Below are 20,621 nucleotides of genomic sequence, written 5' to 3' on the forward strand. Positions count from 1 at the left end.
TTTTCCCCAGCCGTATCAGCTGTACTGTGCGACGGGAACAGACATTCGTTTTTTGTCAGTAAAGGAAAAAGACGTGACTCGAAGACACACGGGGAGCAGATTTGTTGAGTAAGAAGGTGCTATTTTTACAAAGTCACTTTACACTGAGAGATGTTGAACATCTACAGGGAAAGCAAGGTGCTTAGGCAGCATTTTCCAGAGTTGCAGAGCATGATCCCAGGGCTTGATGCAATGGGGAGAGCATCTCCTGCCCTGCAGGACGGGGTCATCTGTGGCCATTGGCTGGGCAACAATTTCATTTTGAAAGATATATTTGAGAGAAAATAAAATTTGCTCATGACCAAGTCAGAAAAGGCAGAATTACTGCTATTCACAATGCATTTTTGATTCAGATAAACACTGAAAATATCATTTCCAGTGTGCTGCCCACCTGCAGGGTCTGTCTGAAAGCCACGGGACTAACAGATGTTCAGCAGAGCTGAAAAATCAGATCAGAGGTACAAATCCAGGAATCTAGGGACAAGCACGTGCCTAAATACCTTTCTGGATGTAAGCTTTAGTCACTAATGCTACCAAAATCATCATACGTAATGAGCCAAATTCTCATTCTGTGCTTCTTGGATTAAAATCCAGATTGAAATTTTCTCATTTGGTCCTAAATAGGCAAAATGGATCTTTTTTTTTTATTTATTTTAGTTTATTTTACAGAATAATCTGGAAAATACTGCATGTCAGTAGTACTTATACTTTGAACTACCTGGCCTTTTTTTAAAAAAAGTTTTATAAAAATAAGTTTTATAAAAATGAATCAGCAACACACCAATATACAGAATTCAAAGCAGTCTCTTTGTGCCTCATCCTGAGTTTCTCCCATCACCAATCTCAGCGTATAACCAGTTGCCTCCCACCAAGTAAAGCAGGGCCTTCTATTCGGGACCCTTTTTCTATTGCCACAATAAATGTGCTGCAAATGTTTGCAAGAATCACAAAAGGCAAAAAAGAAAGCGTTGAACTCCGTGAGGAATATGAGCCAAGAGTTTCGAGCCTGACAGCATGAGGTGCAACACTTTTACACATTAAAAAAAAACCCAAACTCATAGAAATTTGATGAACAATTACAATCTGGGTAGGTTTTGTTCCTGAGTACTCCCTACTCAGAAAAAAAGCCAACACCTGATGTAACGTCTTTGTTTTAACGTAGACGACATGAGACAACATGAACAATTAATTGATTTTTTTCCTTCTGCCATGCAATTCTCTCAGTGGAAATGACACCTGGAATCACATGCAAGTACAATCCCTGCAGAGGGGAATGCTGTTGGGGTCTGCAGGAGCTGGTAGGAAAGAGTCCAAAAGAAATACAGACATATATAGAGATATATGTTATCAGCTAATCCAAGATCATGTTCTCATTCAACCAGAAAGTCATGCAGAGTGACGCGGGGTGTCTCGGAGAAGTGACATTTAGATGTCAGTCAAGTGGATGGTTAAATGAGCCTCAGTTCAGTGGGAAGTGTATGTGTCGGTGACATGAAGATGAGGGAAGCAGGAATCCAGCCACACACGACAACATGAACTGAAGCTTGCAATCGTGATGGCCAAGAGCGGCGCGAGCGCGGGGCGGGCGCCCTGCTCGTGCCAGGGGGAAGGGAAGGGAAAGAAAACTGGGGCTTGGCAACCCGAGACAAAGATTATGGGAAGCTGTAACAGCGTAACAGAGCGTGCTTTAGTTCCCAGGTCTTCACAACCACTTTCAGTTGGTATCTATTAAAAACGTGTTCGACAACAAAAAAATTATGTTTCCAGGCTGACTTCGGGGAAGGTTTACAAAAGTTTCAGGTTTTGACTTGAATTTAACAAAGGATAGAAACTGAGTTGATATTTTTTCTGCTGCCAGTCAGAAAATGAGAGCCCATGCTGGATGTGAGGCCCAAGGCATGGCCCCACAGCCGACGGAAAGATGCTCACTGCTTCAGTGGGCTTTGCACTGAGGTTCCTTTAGGTCCAACAGCCCAGCACTCAGCAGCAAAACGCATGAGAACTGACCTTCCAAAGAGCTGCCATCAGCCTCCTTAGGACGCTGAAGGTTTGAGCTTGAAACCCTCTGGTTTGGGGTTTATTCCACAGAATTCTATAGCATTAAATCAGCACTTCTAAAAAACGTGGACTCATTACGTTAGCACTAATTTTGGTACAACAGAAAGTATCACTTGTAATGTCTTGCACTGATTTTAAACTACGCTTGAGCAATTGTTTTCGTTTTCTCCTTTCATTTTGTGGGCAGCAAACGTTAGCCACGCTGAGTTGGACGAGCATGGACTCGGACCCATCTCTGCATACGAACTCAACCAGTAACAGAGTCCGTTCTTCTGAGAAGCTACGGCCAGGAGAAAGAGGTTATCTCCTGTTGGGAAATGAGGCTGTTTTTTAATCCAGAGTTTGTGCTGAGCTCATGGCGTATGAGAACAGCTTGTTAAAACCAGGCAGCAGTGCTAGGAGTGAATGACAGCCTTTGTGGCTATCACTGGGCTCCAGTCTGGTCACAGGTGTGAATAAGAGGCAGAAAGCAATTACTGGAGACATGAAGGAAAGGAAAATACATCCATGTGTGCAAAATTTGCCATGACTACAGCAGAAATCAAGAGAGGATCAGGCTCAAGCCTGGTTTGCCTCCACTGATTTCAGAAAAGCCATTGCAAGGGTGAATTCAGCCCAGAGAATGGAGTCTCTAGAAGTGGAGCAACCTGGGCATAAGGAAAACAAAAGGTCAGCCAATGATCTATGTCATGGTGAGTAATCTCTCTTCTGTTCCTCGCCCACAACCACGGTGTTAGACTTGTGTTGAAGGGATTCAGTGAAATCATAACTGGAAAGACCAGAGTTGCCCCATCCCCGCAGCCACCACTTAAGCCTGGCCAAGCATTGGGGCCTCGGGTGAGTGGAGGGACACTGGAGACACATCTTTAACCTTGGCCTTTGGTATTTTGCACCTCACCCCTCTCTTCCTAACACACAGCATTTTAATTTTTTTTTCCCAGACTGATGTTGAGCACTGTCAAACACCACATCACACATATCCTACCTCTTCTAGCAACAGTTTGATATTTGCCAGCTCAACTGTTCTGTGTTTCAGGAGCAAAGCAAACCAGGTAGATTGCATCTTCAAGCTGGCTCATTATTCCTAAACAAGACTTTAAGAAATGTTCTACACCCAGACCTGCAGGCCAGTCAAGGGCTCTGCAAACACCTTTCCTTCACTGGTCTGTGTGGTATTTCGTCCCACTGTCAGGTCTCTGTGGTGCCTTCACCTCTCTGAGAAGATGCCAGGGAAGTCTCTTACAAAGCAGAATATGATAGACCTGATAATCTGGCTTGGTATAGCTACGTTACTGTCTAAAAATGCATGCATTATTCCATTTATTGACGAGAGATCATTGGTTTAGTACATTAAGAAACCACGGCTTCTAAGGAGTTTTCTATTAATTTACCTACATTGAGTTTTCCATGATTGCTTCATCGTTTTCTGTTATTTCGTTATATGCATCTTAAATGAAGGCTTTTAGCACTCAGCCTTAGATGCACCAAAGTGCTGGCATCTGCCCCTAAGAGTCTGTGCAGTGAGGGATTGCAGGCAGGCAGCCCAAGGGCCCAGGAAAACACGACATCTGAATTATTTTTACGTCCCTCCACAGTTCACCTATAGTTTTACTAAAGCACAGTGTGTATAACACTACATCGAGGATGGATGCAGGTAACAAAGATGCCCTTGTAGCTACTTCAAAGTTCAAGACTCCTTTTTGACTGGAAGAACCAGTCTGTAATCCTCCTTCTCAGGGTCTCCAATGGATCAAGAAGATCTTGAGGTAATAATTTGGTTCATCCTCCCTTTCCCTTGCAGAACTCAAGATGGGGGAGATGAAATGAAGACCACCATGGGAAGGAATTCAGGTGAAAATAGAAAAAAATTACACTGGCTTTACCAATTAAAAATTCATGCCTAGGAAGACATGCAAGGAAGACACTAAGATCAGAGTGGCTGATTTTCCAGAAAACAGAACTGGACATGGACAGGTGAGAGGACAGCACTACAAATATCACTGCTCGCTTTAATCTCTGCCCAAACCAACCTCAACGTCAAGCAACTGAAGGGAGCTTTTCTCTGGGGGAGGAGTCCCTGCTTGCACTACGCCTCCATCTCCAAGGATAAAACAACTTCACCTGGCAAACGGAAACACTGCAGAAGTCATGGTAATTTTTTTTTTTTCAGCTAGACTATTGACCAAATCTTTGCCTTTTGGAAATGTATTGAAATGCTGTCTGTGCAACTGATGATCAACTAATACTTAAACCAGTCCTTTCAAGGATAAACTTCAAGGAAGGCCACAGTACCATCAAAACACGTAGCAGGAGGCTAACTCAAAGATTCAGGCTATTTATCCCGGCACAGGGAATTTCCTACCATAGAGAACTGCTTGTTATGAAACCTAGATCATGCCCCCTTCCTCTTTGTTACCCATTCGGAGATGGGATTTACCACACTACCTCTGAGCTTGTGGTACACGCAAGCCTCAGGCATAACTCCCAGCCTCTAGACTGACAGATAATAAAAATAGCCAGCAGGGAAAAAAAATAGCAAGAAAAGAAAAGATACAAGTTGGAACGATTAATGGAGAAAATCAGAGATACATGTACTTTGAAAACTGTAGGTTTATACTTTTAAAACTGTCGGTTTGTTGGCTTTCTGAGGGAGACAGAGACTGGTGATTTTGAGAATTAAAACGGACTCCAAAAAAGAGCATGCAAAAATCCGATTTCACAAACATGCGGCATCACTCAGTGCCCTGCCACTCCTGGGCTTTCCACCTGCCTGGCTGCGGGGGGAAGAGCTGATGGGGTTCACCTGCCAGCATTCACAGCATGCAAACTCCGGGCATTGCTACGTCAAGAAGGTGCATGTTTGCTGCTGAGAAGCAGTGTCCGGGGCCGGGGGAAGAGACTCTTCCAGTGCAGGCGTGGCAGGAGACATATTTATGCGTAAGTCAAATAAGATATATGTATCTGTGTACCCTTATGGCCATCAGATGGGTGCACTAAGGAACGCTCACTGGGAATTCTCTGACGCCGCCTAACAATCGTCAGCTGGATGAAAAAGTTGAAAACACCGCTCATACTAAACCCTCTGCTCTAGCTATCTGTTCCCCACGGGATCTAGAAACCGAACCATTCACAATGCCAATGTCAACGCTACGGGGAACCCGTATCCCCTACGTCTGGTGGGACAGGCTGAGATTAGTCCTTCTCTAGCTGCATAGTAGAGGTGCTAGATAGGCAAGCCGTGGCTTCCAAAGGCCACAAGACTAGGAAAGGTCAATTTGCAGTGTTCAGAGAGCCAAAGCAACGGTGACTGAGCAGAGGTAGGAAGCTGGTATTTCTCATGCTACTAACTTGACAATGCTGTACAGTGCAATTCAATTTGCAAGGAGTCCCTGGACCCTGAGGAGGGATGGAGCGATAAGGAGGAAGGGGTCTTCTTTTTAAAAAAAAAAAAAAAAAAAAAAGATTTAAATTTTTAATTTTTTAAAAAAATTTCCATCATTTGTTAAAACTTCAGTTCCTGGCCTCCTTCCTTGCTGAGCAGACACTGGCTTGCTAGCCCAGACCAAATTCCCCATCCTCATCCCTTTGTTTCACATGTTCTGCATGATTAGCAGACAAGGAAGCCTCTAATTTCTGAGCGGGCAATGGGGAGGCTCTTTCACCTTTTTTTTTTTACTCATCTAGTACCTCTATTAAGCAGAGAAGTGATCAGAACGGGTGGTAGCAGGGTAGAGGGAGAATGAGCCGTGCAGCTTTTGATTAGTTTCGTGCGACGCATTTCCCGTGGTACCTAGAGTTTCCTGAGCAGCATCCGCATAGTGACTCTCTGCACGGTTTGCTTTTACTGGAAATGAGGGGAGAGTAAAAATTAGACCTGGAAGCAAATGCCAGACAGGAAACTTTTGATTACTGACTCTAGGTTTAAAAGACAGGTGTTTTGAGGGCCGGGTTCATGACAGGATTCTTCTGTTTGAGCGTTAAGTGAAAAAAAAAAAAAAAAATTAAAAAATCAAGAGGGTTTCTGAAATTTGTCTCACTGTGGTCAATAAATGTCATTATCAGAAATGACGCATTCTGCATTGAATTGGTGGCATTGGTTCATCTACAGGTGATTGTGTCCTGCAGGAAGATTTTTTTTTCATCTGCATTGGAAACACAAAGTACTATCTTACTCCTCTAAACAGATAAAAAAAGACAATTTTTTTAATTGACTAAGCCATAGAGAGCCAAAACTTTAATTTGGAACTCCAAAAGGTTCAAATTTTTTTTTTTTTTTTTTAAAAAAAAGGTCACAAAGAGAGCCAGTCAATCTGTGAATTGTTTGCACTTCTCATACAGGAAATAGCATTCTGTTAAGCCTGGCATTTAAAACAGTAAAAAGAGATAAAAAGGGGGTGTGGTGCAGTCCCTTATGGGAAGGGATTGGAATATCTGTGTTCAGGCATGTTTTCTGTAACACTTTTTAGAGGGGCCCTACCACTTCTGGGGAGTTCCTGGCTTTGCTGAGGCACCACCACAGCTCCCAAATCCCAAAAGGCTGCTCAGGCACTGCCCTGCCAGCAGATCGCCACCACGACCAGGGTTCTCCACGCCATGGAGCAGCCCTCTACCTGTGGAAGGGTAATGACGTGGCCCCCATCACCCCACCTGGCCACCAGCGGGCATCACTTGCTGAGTTCATGGACAGATTGAAAAGGCTGAAGGGCACAAAACCCCCAATCTCGTTTTACACTTGAACTCGGCAATCGGAGGAGCTCGCGGGCACACACAGAAGGAATTTGCAGGAATTCCTTCTGCTTCATGGCATCCCAGGCAAGCTCAGCCGACAGCACCCTCTGCATCCTGGGGACTCCTCAGGTGCCCACAACGGGACCTACCCCACATCCCCAGGTAGTCCCGGGGACCGGTGGTGCTACCGGGGCTGTTCTGGAGCTGGGGTCTGAGCGTTGCGGTGTGGGAGGGGGATATTCAGCATGCAGAGCTTCAGGGAGACACCTGGGTTACTGCTCCTCTTTCAGTCTCCTCTGCAGTCCCTACGGAAAGATGCATTCCCTTCTGTGCAAATAATCTGCTCCCCTAAAGGCAACTGATTATTTCCAGATTACTGTCAGTCCCAGCATGAGTCTCTGACACCAAATTAATTGGTTAGAAGGTCAAATGCCAACCCAGGCTAACGTGGCCCATTGGGCTCCTGTGATTGACGCCGGTTTCCACGGGCAGTAGTGGTTAGTGACACCTCGGACACCCTAGACTGGATGAGCAGGGGCCCACTGAGTCAACCAAAGGCATCCTCCAGTGCGTACAAAAGCCTTAATCACACCCCTGAACAGAGATATTCTTGTTGTGTGTATCTCAGACAGACATATACATACACTGATATATAGATAGATACACGCACAGATATACATACACATTACAAGGTGGCCCAGTCCAGCATTCACTCAACGTGATGACCAAGGTCTTGCTGAGTTCATTAGGGTCAAGGACAAACCACAGCTGAGGACACCCTTCCAAAGAGGTTCCTCGCAGTACCTACAGGACTGAACTCATGCTGGACAAAGTAATCTGAGTTTTTTAGCTTCCCGGTTCCCTGGAATCCTTCTGTTTCTTTTTCTCTGATATTAATGTATTATTATGATCGTTTGGTTCATTAATTTTTAGCTTTTCACCCAATCATATTTTGGAAAATACAAGAGGAAGAAATGTGGTCATGGACGCCTTCAGATGCTTATCAAACCATCTGTGAAAGAGCATCTGAAGTCCACATTTCATACTGGAGCCTCCATAGTCCTGGCTAACCATATGTTTGTCTTTTTGACATTACAATCAGAAGACAAAATAAACAGAGACAAGATGCCACAGCAAATTTCCAGCCTGATTAACATAGGAGTAATCAAACCCCGTTACCATGGATTTGCTGGCTTTCTGCAGCAGAATGGGTGAGAAAAGCCCCAGCAGAGAGCAGCTCTCCTTTCCCCGGGGTTGTGAGGCAGAAAGGACTTATATTTGGACCCAGCACAAGAGCAGCGTGGTCTTGGAGGCGTGATCAGTGTCAGCTGCTCCTTCAGCAGCAGCCAGCCCAGGGAGGGGCAGGGGCCACTTCCCCCCGCCAAGGCAGATGGGAGGGTGGACACCGAGTAGACTCTTAAGCAGGGTTTTTTTTAAAAAAGGGAGGAAAATAAAAAGGGGGAAGGGGTATGCAGCGTGTGGAAAAAGGCCAGCATCTTTTCTGCTCATCACAGCCTGGGCTCCGTGTCACGGGGAGGTGAGCTCCTGTCCCCCCGAGCGGGTCAGCACACAGCTTCCCAGCACTCGGTCACAGATGGATGCAGACAAGCTCGTGGTGGAAAACAAAAACAGAAACGATAGAGAAAGGACGTAACCTGTCTCTCAGATCGGCTGTCCCATTTTACACCAAGACCAAATCAAAAGTCACCACCATTCCAGGTGACACCGAGCCTCTGCCGTGCTAACCCCATCACCTCCCCACGTCCTCCCACCCCGGGCAGCAGGTCTCTGGGTGCTGTCTGGGCAGAAATCAGCACGGCTACAGCAGCACCGGAGTCAGAGGGCAGCACCAACGCTGGTGCAAGGGCAAGACCCTGACAGTGGCCCCGTGCACTGGCGGGGCGTTTGGGACGCTCCCTGACCTTGCAAGCCGTGCCAGCATCCCTTCGCTAACTTAAAATATAGCAAGATGCAAAATGGTGAAAAAGTCGTTTCTGTTCTGTTTGCTGTAAGGACTTGGTGGTGTGTCAGTTATGGAAAAGAGGGATCTAGGAAATCAGCCACTCCCTACACGGAACTACAACGGGAGGAAGATGCAGCTATCTCCAGATGAGAGACCGTATGTTTCCTTACATCGATGGAAATGGAAAGTGGTAAATTCTTTGCCAACTGCAGCAGTAAAAGTGTAGTGCTGGGGTCTGCTATGAGAGAAGATTCATCCTGAGAAGTTTCCTAAGTGAAACTCTTTTCCATCAGTGACAGACTAGGGCTGGATGATTAACTGATGGGTGGGCTGAGAAACGGGACAAGTTTTCGCTTCTAAGGGCAGGATGACACACTGAGCATCATCGTGAGACTGTTAGAAATCAAAGTGGGTGGGAGATTGGGGATGTGAATGTAGAAGATCCAGACACTTTTATTTGGTAAAACAACTGATTTTGAGCCCCCTGAATATAGGGACTACTGTGGAAATTTCCTTCCTGAGGTCTGAGACATTGTCAGATGGAAAAGGGCAGCAGGAGCAAGTAGAATTGATATTGCCAAAACAAAACACAGAAGGAGAGAGCTTTGGTTCTGCTCTGGCAGCTGAACTGAACAACAGGGAAAGGACTCTAATGCCATGTACATGACAGCTGCAGACCCTCAGCTTAAAGATCTGGTTTAACGTCTTACAGTGGAGGGCAAGGAAACCCTCAGTGTCACAGGAGACAGATACTCTACAGGAGCAGGAAAACAGCATGTGGAAATGACCCTGATGAAGGAGCTATATATAGTAAAAAATACTCTGAAAAAGGGTAGTGAAAGGCTATTTTTACTTCTTTCTGTGACATGAGATTAAGATGTAGAAAATGAACAGGGTAACACCTGCAACCTCTACGAAGAAATATATCTGAGTGTTTTAGTTGGTGAAAATGAACACTGCCAGACAGGATTGAGATTCAAAACTAAGAAATTAGACTTTTGCCTGCAATTGCAGGGATGCTGGCTGGTGTGACCCTATGAGAGACTGCTTGGTCCTAAGATTTCTTCAGCTGTGGAGCTGATCGGGTCGAAGAGAGATTTCACCTCACTGCATGGTCAAATGCCTGTGAGAAACGTGGATTTACCTTTTGATGAATCCAAAGTATGTCACTGGCTGAGACAGGGCAGGGGAGCAGCCAGGCCCCTGGGATGAAATGTTGAGCCTCTGATGCCACAGGTGGGTGGCCAAGATTTCAGCCTTGGTCTGCTCCCAGAGAGCATTTCCCACGTCATGCTCCCCGCTTTAGTAAAGCTGGATGGAGTTCTCGCTACATAGGCTGAGACCCCATGTAGGAAAAAAAAAATTAAAATTCTGGATAGTTGAAACATGATCTTGGTGATTGGGATTATTTGGCAGGAAAGTGGATGGAGTGCTACGGAGGTTCTGCTTGCAAAGAAAAGCTCAAATGAAAGACAGAAAAAAGAGTGGAGGGAAAAAAGGGAAGGAATGATGAAATTTTCCTCCCTTTAGTCAGCACCGTACCTACCCAGATATCTTTGGTTGGATTTTATGCCAGGGAAAAATTACTTTCTGGCCTCTTACAAGCTAAAAGGCACAGCAGAAAGTTACCTGTGCAAAATGCCAGGCTCTAGTTATACTTCTGAAAAACATATTCCGTGTTTACAATATTTAGGCTGTAAGCTACATTTTCAGGTATGAGATGGAAGATCCGGAAGCCAAGCAGATGATCTCCACAGATCATCAGTTCTGCACCTCACCTCTCAAGCAAAAAAAAAAAAAAAAAAAAAAGAGATTCAGTCTCAGAATTACTTCCTAAGAGAACTGTGAAAATATAGGACAAAAACATCCTAGAATTTTAATACTTCTACGGGGATGAAAATATCCAAAAAGTATCCCAAATACCAGCCCTGTTGCTTTCCCCGGGACATGTGAACAGAGAAAAGCTCTCCCGTAGGCGAGGTTTATGGCTGGCCTTGGAAGGTGCTCGCCACGTCTCAGAGGGCGCCCGGCTGAGCACGCTCTCGGGTGGACTCGAGGCGTGGAGGGAAGACGGAGCAGGGACTGTGCTTCATCCAGAGGTTGTGAGGCCAAAGGGGATGGGGGGGGGGAGAAAGGGTGTCTCTGCCACGCAACGTCGTGCCGTGTCAGAGAGCCCTGCTGAGTCCCGCGGAGCAGCAGGTCCCCGCAGCCCCGTGCAGTGCCCTGCGGCGAGAGGAGCTCAGGAGAAGTTGCCACCTCGGTGACACAGTGATGGCTTCGTCTTCCCATGTCACCTCCGCCTGGCGTGGCGTTGGGTGATGGAGACATAGGCAAAGCATCACCTACCCAGCGGCACTCAGTGAGCCTGCATTATAGTGTTTCAGCTACAACTCCAGCAACAAAAGGGGAAAAAAAAAAAAAAAGCAGCATAAACCAAAGCCCTGCCATCACCCCGGATAAGTGTCTGCCAGCTCTGCCCATGCTGCCCACCACTCTCTCTGGCCCCCACAGCCTCGCTATCCTCGCAGCTACAGCCCGAGGCAGACTGGAAGGAAGATATGATTTAAGGTCCAGCATACACGTAGATACATCGGACTGCCACAGCACGGAAAAAGCACGTTAATACCTAGAATGCTTCCCTCGATGGCGCCACGACATGGTACACACACGCACACACGTACATAGAGATCTACGGGTAATGCATGGGAATGGCGTGTTGGCAGTGATACAGACCTTGGCGATGGTTCAGGCTGCTGCTCTTTCCTTTAAACAGAAGCAATAGTACATTAGCATGGTGTCAGGTGGCAAAAGATGTTGCTGCTTCACTGTTAAAACATAACAAAAGGACAATACCAAACAATACAACTAAGTGGAAGCTGTGGACAGAAGAAAGGGAAAGGAGAACTTAATTCCTCGTGTTTCTGGCCCGGACAGAAGATCACTAGAGACTCACACAACCTCAGAGAAGACACATACAACGCACAGGGTTGAAGAGTTTATCCCAACCCATCCTTGTGCCTACGCATGACTCAGACACCTGATGGTCGTGTGATTTGTGTGAGCACAGGAGGACTTCTGTGGGCTCAGAGAGTGGCCCCCTTCATTTGGAAATGCACCGCCCTGAGTTGTTTCTGCAGACGGGGAAGGATTTGAACGGCTCCCATGACCCTGGTGCATTCGCTTCTCCTTCCTGGCCACTGGGACAGAGCTCCTGTCAGATCTCTTGATGTGTGGCTTCACGTCGCAGTGCCAACGCGTGCTGCTGGGAGGGGGACATTGGTGGGAAGCAGCATGGACCCCTGCCCTGACATCCTGACACCCCAGCTGGGGTTTCTGCCTCCAAAGCCTTTGGCAGCTACTTTGCCAAAGTAGTTGGCAAAGGCTACATGGAGGGAGTGGGACGCCACAATTTTTGTATGCGGTTTCCTACTCAGATCCCAGACCACCTGATTGCCCTGAAAAATCACTGACGTTGAGGACAAAGTGAGCCAAACACCTGCCAAAGGGCAGGCATAACACCACAAGGCAAGCTAAGGCCACGCTGAAGAAAAAAAAAATCTCACCTTCACTGACCAGGCATCTTGGTGGCATTTCCCTCCAGGAATGAGGAAAACCTGCCCTTCCTTCAACTACTCTGATTCGCAGCTTCTTCACACAGGGAAATTGCATTTAATCTAAGGCCCTGAAGCAATCTTGCCCCTGCAGCCCCACAAGAGAGGGAGCAGACTGTGTTTCTCAGCAGATAAGGGTCTGCCTCCCCTAACACCAGACAGTCTAAGGGACAGACTGGACTGTGAGAAGACCTGGGCGGGAGCAGCTCGATTCCATCCGAGCGTGATGCTGTACCAGCCCTAGCCCTGCCTCCACCCAGCAGTGACCACTGAGCTCTGCACAGACCCCGAGATCTGCACAGACCCCGACCCCTCTCCCTTAGGCTGAAGGCAGCAGCCTGGAGAGACTGAAAAAAAAAAAAAGTATTTTCTCCTTGCTCAGACAAGCGTGGAAGCCCAGCCCCAGGCACTAGCTCAAACACTCACATTATAGTTTGCGGTCTGACCCATGGGTCTACAGATCTCTACTCTCTGCAGAGACACACCAGGCAGGGCAGGTCCCATCCCACACCATCCCAGCTGGCCCTGATGCCACCAGCACGGCCAGTATCTCTCCATCCCTCCTGGGATCTGCACACTCCCCATTCACCAAACGGGGCAACCTCACCTGCTTAAAAAAAACCCCAAGAATTACCCATCCTGAGCACATGTTTAAGCTGCAGGACTCCTGGCTTTGTGGGGCAATCATTACATACCTTACCACAGCAAGTTTAGCAAAAATTTCTCACCACTACAACCTGTTCTCAGGGTAGGCGAGGGAAGGCTGGAGGGAATGGGGAATTAATGAACACATCGTGGGCCTGAGTCTCCTCTCGAGGGTGGTGAAGGGCAGAAAGGTCAGAGGAAAACTGGGAACACTACCTCAGTCAGACCCTTTGAAAATACGACTTTGTATTTTCACTCAAGCACTGTAACTTTACTCCAGAGCCAAGTTAGGCTGAAGAAATTCATGCACAGCATGGGAGAGGGATGGGGAGGAGGTCGCTGAACGAACCACAAGGGACCAGCTGCCAAAACCTCTCACATCTCCGAGGCTGTCCATACGCAAAAGGCAGGAAGGAAAAACAACGAAATAAAAAAAAGAAAAATGAAATAAAAAGGTTGCAAAGTGTGTGCTTTCCAAGCTCTCTTAACCCTGCTGCTAACCTGAATGTCAGTCCCGATTTGCTCTTCAGGTTCCTCAGGAGCTCCAGCTGGTTCAGAGGAGGGATGAGTCTAGAGGGAGAAAATAAAGACCATTAATATTTCAGGCAGAGCTGATTTCAGAGCCTCCTGTCTTGGAAACTTTACCCGCTGCCCCAGCCTTTCAACTAGAACCAGCTTTGTGCCACCAACTGCAACTGGGGGACAGCTTGGGAAGGACAGAGAGGGGTTTGGCTGCTACTTCCAACAGTGTCCTAAGGCAGAGCGGTGGGGGAAGAGAGAGAGAGTGACAGCAAGAGAGAGAGAGAAACTTGTCTGCACCACCGGATTTTGAACCTCCAAGAAAACAAGCAGCTGCCAGGGTTTCTGAGCAGCACGGTGGTGTTTTGCCTGGAGAGCTGTTTCACCAACTGTAGTTTAGTGGTTGGATTTGCTTTGTCTGGAGGTCAACGCTTTGGCTGTGTATTAAGTGAGGAAGCTCCAGTTTCAGAGGCAAATGGGAAAACTCAACCCTGCTGCTCTTGGGAATGGGGGGAGGTATGGGAAGGAGCAGCTTGTGGGGCAGAGAAAACAGGGACCCGCAGTTGGGAGCATCCCAGAAGAAACGGCAATGTGCTCCGGGGTCAAGTTTAACAAATTCCCTACCGCACATGTTAAATTTTGTCCCAAAATGAGGCAAAACCATGTATCATTGCCTTGTAGGAACCATGGGTTTCCTTCCTTTCTCAAGAAGGAAAAGAACCTGACAACGGGAATCCTGGTTGATAATTTAAAAAAAAAAAAAAAAAAAAGAACAAACGCTCTGTTGCCTTATCCTGGTTTTGTGCTAAAAGCCACTGAATTAGGTCCCACATTCACTTTTGGCTTCTTCCCTCAGACCCTGGGAGACGGGAGCTTACTCCAGAAATATTTCACGCTGTTATTGGCAGTCAGGTTCTTTAACCAAGAGAGATGTCAGCTGCAGGTGTCGGGGGGGAGGATGGAGGATCTGCACAGAGTTGGGAAGAGCAGCATCTACTTAAGAGTACACTGGGGCGCTTCGCTGGGGGTCAAGGCCAACCGGGCTCATCCCATGGCTTGTTGCAAAGTCCCTCCTAGGCCACCAGCGTGCCCTTGTCAAACTGTCCAAGTGCCACATGCCATTGCTGTGCCCAGAGGGTACGAAGCAGCCGCCTCCAGTCCCGACTGCGAGGAGCGAGCGGGAGGATGCGCCGACACAGGGATGATGGGGAGGACAAGGGGGGGCTGGAGGGCTGGGCACAGCTGCCCACGTCCCTGCGGTTGGGGCCACAACCCCAACCAGACAGAGTAGACTTATGGCTTTGCTAGAAAATGATCCACGGAGGTTTTAATGAAAGCAAGAAGGACCTACTCAAACTGTCCCAAAACCGCAACTTCGGGCTGGAAGGAAAGGGGTGCGAGTGCTCGCAGACTAACAGGCTGGTCTCAGCTGAGGTGTTGTAAGAAATGGGGCTGTTGCTTACTGTAAAATAAAGGCAGAGATATTTATGCCCACATTTTTTCAGCCGTTATGAGACCAACAGTTTCACAGTTTTCCTCTAACTGAAAAAAAAACCCAAAAAAACCCAACTGTAAAAGCTTCTCCTCTGCAAGCACAAAACTCATCCTCAAAAACACAGTTGTTCAGCAAAGCAGATTTGGTGTTCACAAGATTGAGGCAATCAGAAAATTTTCCAATCCTAAATATGGAGAAAAGAATAAAAATAGGCCTGAAAATTTTGGCTCAGCTTCCCAATCCAGCTCTGTTCACTTCCATCCAGAGAAGAGCACATCCTGATCTGATGAATTAATGATCCTCTTCACTCAAGACGTCAGGAAGAAGCTGACCTTGGTGCAGTGAAGCGGTGCACGAGTGCTGAGCTGTCACCTCCCTTCCAACCCGCTGTAGGGTTGGCAGATTCCGTTCCAAGATGGGAGAAGGTGGTGCATAAAATCAAGCACAAAGTGTACTCCGCTAGCGAAGGCAGCACAACTGTTCGTTGGCGAGTTAAGTTTCTCCAGGAGGCCCATACCCAGCAGAACACAGGACAACAGCCCCACTTGCGTCCAGCTGGGATCACAAATCCAGGGCTCCCACCAGTGCAAGTCTCAGAGCTGAAAAGCTCATTAGCCCACTAGATTGAAGGATTCGGGGTGCCAAAAGGAGATCGCATCGGCCCGTAACACAAAGTCTACGCTGTGCTGAAGGTGGCCATCTCTTGGGCTACCACAGATGTTTCCATGCAAAGGTAAAGACACACAAGCAAACACAGAAATTCACTGTTTCTGTGGAAGGGTGATGGGCCTGGTATCTGCGTGGTGGAAAACCCCAATGTTTTACTAAAAAAATAATTATTAAAAATGTAAATTCATCCACATACTTGACCTGAGAGTTAACCTGAATGGAATGCTCAGCCTAACCTGTCACTGCAAGAGCAGCTTGGGGAACAGCTACTGCATTTCACCAGCAGCTCAAAGGAAAGGCAGGACCCCACACAGCACTTTAACTGAGCTTTGCTGGAGAACGCTGTCGGAGGACACCCCGCACGGGCGTGTGTGCCCAGGGGACAGGTGCCACAAGTGCCACTGTGTCCTCCAGAGACGTGGCCAAAGCCCCTCCGGCTGGGGCATCTCAGATTTTCTCTCTCTCCTCCTGGTCCGTGTGTCACTTGTTAGCAAGGGAAGCACGTTTTGGTTAAAAAGGGAGCTAGGTGAGAAGATCTGCACACCACAGGGACACACAGAGCTCATGCTACCCACCACAGCAACAATTCCGAGCCGCCGGCTGCTGCAGGGGACCCAGCGGTACCTCCAGCTGCTCCCAACACCCCTCCCAGGTCAGCACAGAGAAACGCCACGCTCGCGGGGTGCTGGCTCCCCGCATCCAAAGGGAAGGCAAATTTGCTATTCATGATAGCACAGATAACGTTCAAGCATCGGGGGACAGTAGGGATATCATGCCTCCGGCCAGGACATCATGGAAACCCCACAACACGAGGAGGGCAGCAGCACACAACAGTGGGTGGGAGCACACATGAAAACGCGCACACGCCACGCCACGCACGCACACAGAGACGATGATGATTTTTCTGAACAGCCCCAGTATGAATAATTAGGAAGAGGGTGACAAGGAGATGGATGCTGGAATGGGATGGGGACCTAAATGAGTCTCCATGCTTTGTTGGAGTTCCTATGTGGAGCCAATTTTTACCCTAACCATGACTTTATGTCTCCAGCCTAAGCTATTTTTCATAACTAAGAACATTTATGAAACCCATAAAATATTTTATTACACAAAATGAGATGGAAGTGGCACATTCTTATTTCACTCCCAGCCATAGAAAAACATCTGATTCTCAAAACAGACTGTTGTTCAGCACAATGGGAAAACGCATTCAGAATATTACATTTGCAATTCATTGATGCGACTTGCTGTAAATTAACCACACAAAGTGTTAAGTGTGATTTACTAAGGCTGTAAAACTTGCATCTGTGAAAACTGGAACCAGGTTTGGAAATCAAGCACTAAATCACATCAGCTCTAACAGCATTAATGGATTTAAAGGATTTAAACAGCTCTAAGAACAGAGCTTGGCCCAGTCTTGAAATGCAAGGCATTTATTCCCCAACTTAAAATACTGACTTGACTACACTTCCAAATACCCACCTCACATAAAATATGCTTGTGATTTGAAAATCTACTCTTTCCTGCAGAATCGGAGATAATATTATTTATCGTCAATCGTCCGCAGCCATCTACAGGTGTTTGCATTGGGATTGATCCCAAAAGATTAAGTCCCAGATTGAATAATGGGGGCTGACAACTGCTTGGCTCAAGGTCAGTCTTGGAAGAAAAAACTGAAATGGAAAAGTCCTGCTGAGATGGGACATCCCTTTCCCAAAAATCAGACTGGATTACTAGAATAAATGAATAACCATTTCAGTTTAGCATTCCAGATCTCTCTCTCCTCCAGGCATTGTCCTCAAAAGCCGCTACTGCGATTTCACTCTGTGCTACGACTGTTGTGTCCCACGGTGCCACCACACCAGCAAATTCACCAAACCTGGTGTTACCTGGAGGGCACAGCTCCTCCAGCACGAAGTGAGATCAGTGACACAACAAAGGATGGGAAAAGAGGGTTGGAGAAAGGGGAACACGCAGGAGTGATGGCAAAGGGAAAATGCAAGTATGACTGGGGAAATTTTCTTGTTAAGCTTTGTATGAATTGGAGGAAGTTGGTAAGACCATCAAGAAATCATCCTTAAAAAAGCAAGCTTATCAAGCGCTCTCCCATTCTCCTTCCTCAAATCATCATTCTAGCAGACAGTTTCCCAACACTTGCGAGTACCAAAATGTACACGGAGGTGCATGGAGTTACTCTGTAGGCAGCAGGATTGGGAGCCTGGTTTGGGCTTTCACTCATTCCTTGGAAAAAACTGATCTTCAGAGGTTTCTTTTTTTTTTTTTCCTTTTTTTTTTTTTTTTTTTTAATTAAAGGCTTTGCATGTTACAGTCCCAAACGAAGAACAAGGAGTGACATGACACACAGTTTCAGAGTCACATGCACTTCATACCTGGAGGCACCGTACGTTTGCGTTTGCGTGCTTTTCAAGTGTTTTCACCAAAGAAAACCAAAGGGATAAGAGAAAGAAAAACAGGGAGGGGGGAAAGGTGGGGTGGAGGAAAGGGGAAAAGAAACAGAATAAAGAAAATTAGCATATGAACGAAGTGTAACCCCGGAAGCAGATGCGCTGTGACCAGGCTTACAGGTGAGCAGGGGAGCCACCTCAGAAACCTCTGTGTGCCCATGTCACCCGCGGGGACAGGCCGCTGGCACCTCGCTCCAAAAGCAAATGGGCACCACAGAGAGGGGAAAATGTAGGGGCCTCCAAGAGACCTTTCATGAGATGCCCAAAACCCTCAGTCCCATCTGCCAGGGCCTCCTGGGGCTGCGCTGCTGATGGGCATGATGAGCCAGTGGTTTGGTTTTTTTTTTAGTGGAGACCAATATATGAATGCAGACGAGATCAAGGCCCTGTTCTCATGAGGGACAACAAAGAGCAATTTTATTTTTTTTTTTTTTGCAAATCCAGTGGCTGACAGGTAACAGGTTACAACGTCTGGGCGCACCAAGCTACGTGTGCGCTTCAAGCCCAAACCACACGTGCACATACAGGAGCCTGGTGCGTATCTCAGATTTGCTTCTACCACGTTTTGAATTTCAAGGTGAAATCTGAGATTCTCTCAGAGGCCGCCACGTTTTCCCCAAACGAGCGAGACTAGCTCTACTGCAGTGATTTAAGTGATGTTCTGGAGACACGTCAGCTCCTCCAAGGCACGTGTAACAATTTTCTCATATCAAGCAGCCGTGGTTTTTGGCGATGCCTTGGGAGGACAGGTAAGCTCCAGTCACAGAGCTCTTGCTATGAGGAGTAAGCAGCCCGATGTTGAGCAGAAAGGGTGCCAAGGGAGCGGTGACTGCAGATCACCCCCAGGCACCCAGGAGGGAGACAGGGATATCGTGTTCCTCCAACCCACTTCCTAATTCAGCGCTGGGCTTGACAGTGCTGCTAAGGCTGCACCAGCACAGGGCTGCCAGCTGGCTTAGTGAAGTGGGTAGACAAGGATAGATGGGCAGTGTGAGTGATGGAAGCTGCAGCCAGAACATACAGTTACCCAACTTTTTTTTTTTTTTTCTTTCCCCAATTAATTTACCTGACTGCATCCCAAACGTATTCGAGAGGATCGCTGCTTTCTTGGCAAAAAACCCAAAATGACTAACAGATGAATCCATCAGCGCACACACGCCTCACTCTCCCAGGTGATGTTTACTTCGCCTGTGCACAGACAGGAGTTGGGATTTAAGGGTGAAGCTGGGAGAGCAGAAACCTGTGCCCAGGGAAGTCCAGGGTGATGCTGCTGCTTGGGGCCAGCGTTGGGAGCAGCACCCACAGCGTCACCCAGCAAAACTGCTGCGCCCCTGCTACAACTTTGTCCTGGCTTTTTAGTCAAGATAGCTGGGCTCTTCACCAAACTACATTTTTTGCTCTTTCTCCTCCCTGAAGTTTTCATTTAGCATCTTCTGGAGCTCTTTAGCTTAGTTTTCCTCCTGCACACTAGCTCCATGGGAAATACAGATTAAGTAGCAGGTAATTACCCCAGTACATCCTCACGCAAAAGGGTGTCACTGTATGTCTGGCTGCATCGTAAGTTCAGTCTCTCAAAGAGCAGTAGAACCTGGCCAAGTCCACTGAAATCAGCTCCTGGCTTTCTGCATTTTGCAGCAGACTTTGGGCCAGGCTCCCGTCCTCATCCTCTCCAGTAGCTGATCTCAACCAGCGCTGCAAATGTACAGCAAGAAGGTCAAATACTGGGAGTGAGAGTTTCGATGGGTGGGTTCAATGCTTCTGGAAAACAGTCTTGTTCTGTTTTGTTGGGTTGTTGCATTTTGATTCTTTTTTTTGGCAAAACCTTGAAGTCGGTACATAAATCTCTAGGGCAAGAGCAATCGATCAGACACACACTGGGAATGAATTCAATGAAAACTTACTGCCCACGACAACGTGACTTCCAACTGGTTTTTAAGATGGTTTAACAGGCTGGTTGCTGCGTTTCAAATATGGGCTAACGCTTACCCTAGGAAATATATCCAGACTGTCTGCCCAAGGGCTAAAAGGCACCAGTAACATAGGAAAACAGAAAGGGATTCACACCTGCAGTGGCTCAACCTGATACTGGACCACAGCCCTGCTTGGGAGCAGGGAGATGGGGCACAGGGACCCCCATCACGCCCAACAAAACACCATGAAGCCACGGGAATATCTAATGAACATGTCTAACTCCTCTACAAACCCAGAGAGATCTGGCTAGCCTGTAAAACATGCCAGAGAGGGATTCATGGCCCTGAAATGGAAAATGAACAGCAATGTTTTGCATTTTAGCTCCTGGGGAAGCCTCCTCCTCACTGCCACCAACCCCAAGAATGACACGGGGGATGCGGTGCTTCCCCACGTCCCAGAGGGCGGCGAGGCACGGCAGGAGGACTCTGTCCTCATCTCCACGAAGCTCCAAAACCCAA

The 20,621-nt window shown here is 47.3% G+C and overlaps 1 protein-coding gene across 8 annotated transcripts in view; it reads right to left on the reverse strand.

The window, feature by feature from the left end:
• The window catches only part of KCNQ2 (potassium voltage-gated channel subfamily Q member 2), a 69,391-nt gene that overhangs the window by 13,728 nt on the left and 35,042 nt on the right, over nucleotides 1–20,621 (reverse strand). For 4 of the 8 annotated variants that reach the window (XM_074919903.1, XM_074919900.1, XM_074919899.1 and 1 more), the window contains exons 9-11: nucleotides 18,118–18,147; nucleotides 13,546–13,614; nucleotides 11,522–11,551 (exon numbers count right to left, since the gene is read on the reverse strand). In XM_074919903.1, coding sequence (XP_074776004.1) covers nucleotides 11,522–11,551; nucleotides 13,546–13,614; nucleotides 18,118–18,147 — 129 coding nt within the window. Of the gene's footprint in view, nucleotides 1–5,887; nucleotides 5,942–11,521; nucleotides 11,552–13,289; nucleotides 13,615–18,117; nucleotides 18,148–20,621 lie in introns of those variants that run through there. The other 4 variants (XM_074919902.1, XM_074919901.1, XM_074919898.1 and 1 more) reach the window with 3 other exon arrangements.

This window comes from Athene noctua, chromosome 16 (genome assembly GCF_965140245.1).
Source record: "Athene noctua chromosome 16, bAthNoc1.hap1.1, whole genome shotgun sequence".
NCBI classification, from domain to species: domain Eukaryota; kingdom Metazoa; phylum Chordata; class Aves; order Strigiformes; family Strigidae; genus Athene; species Athene noctua.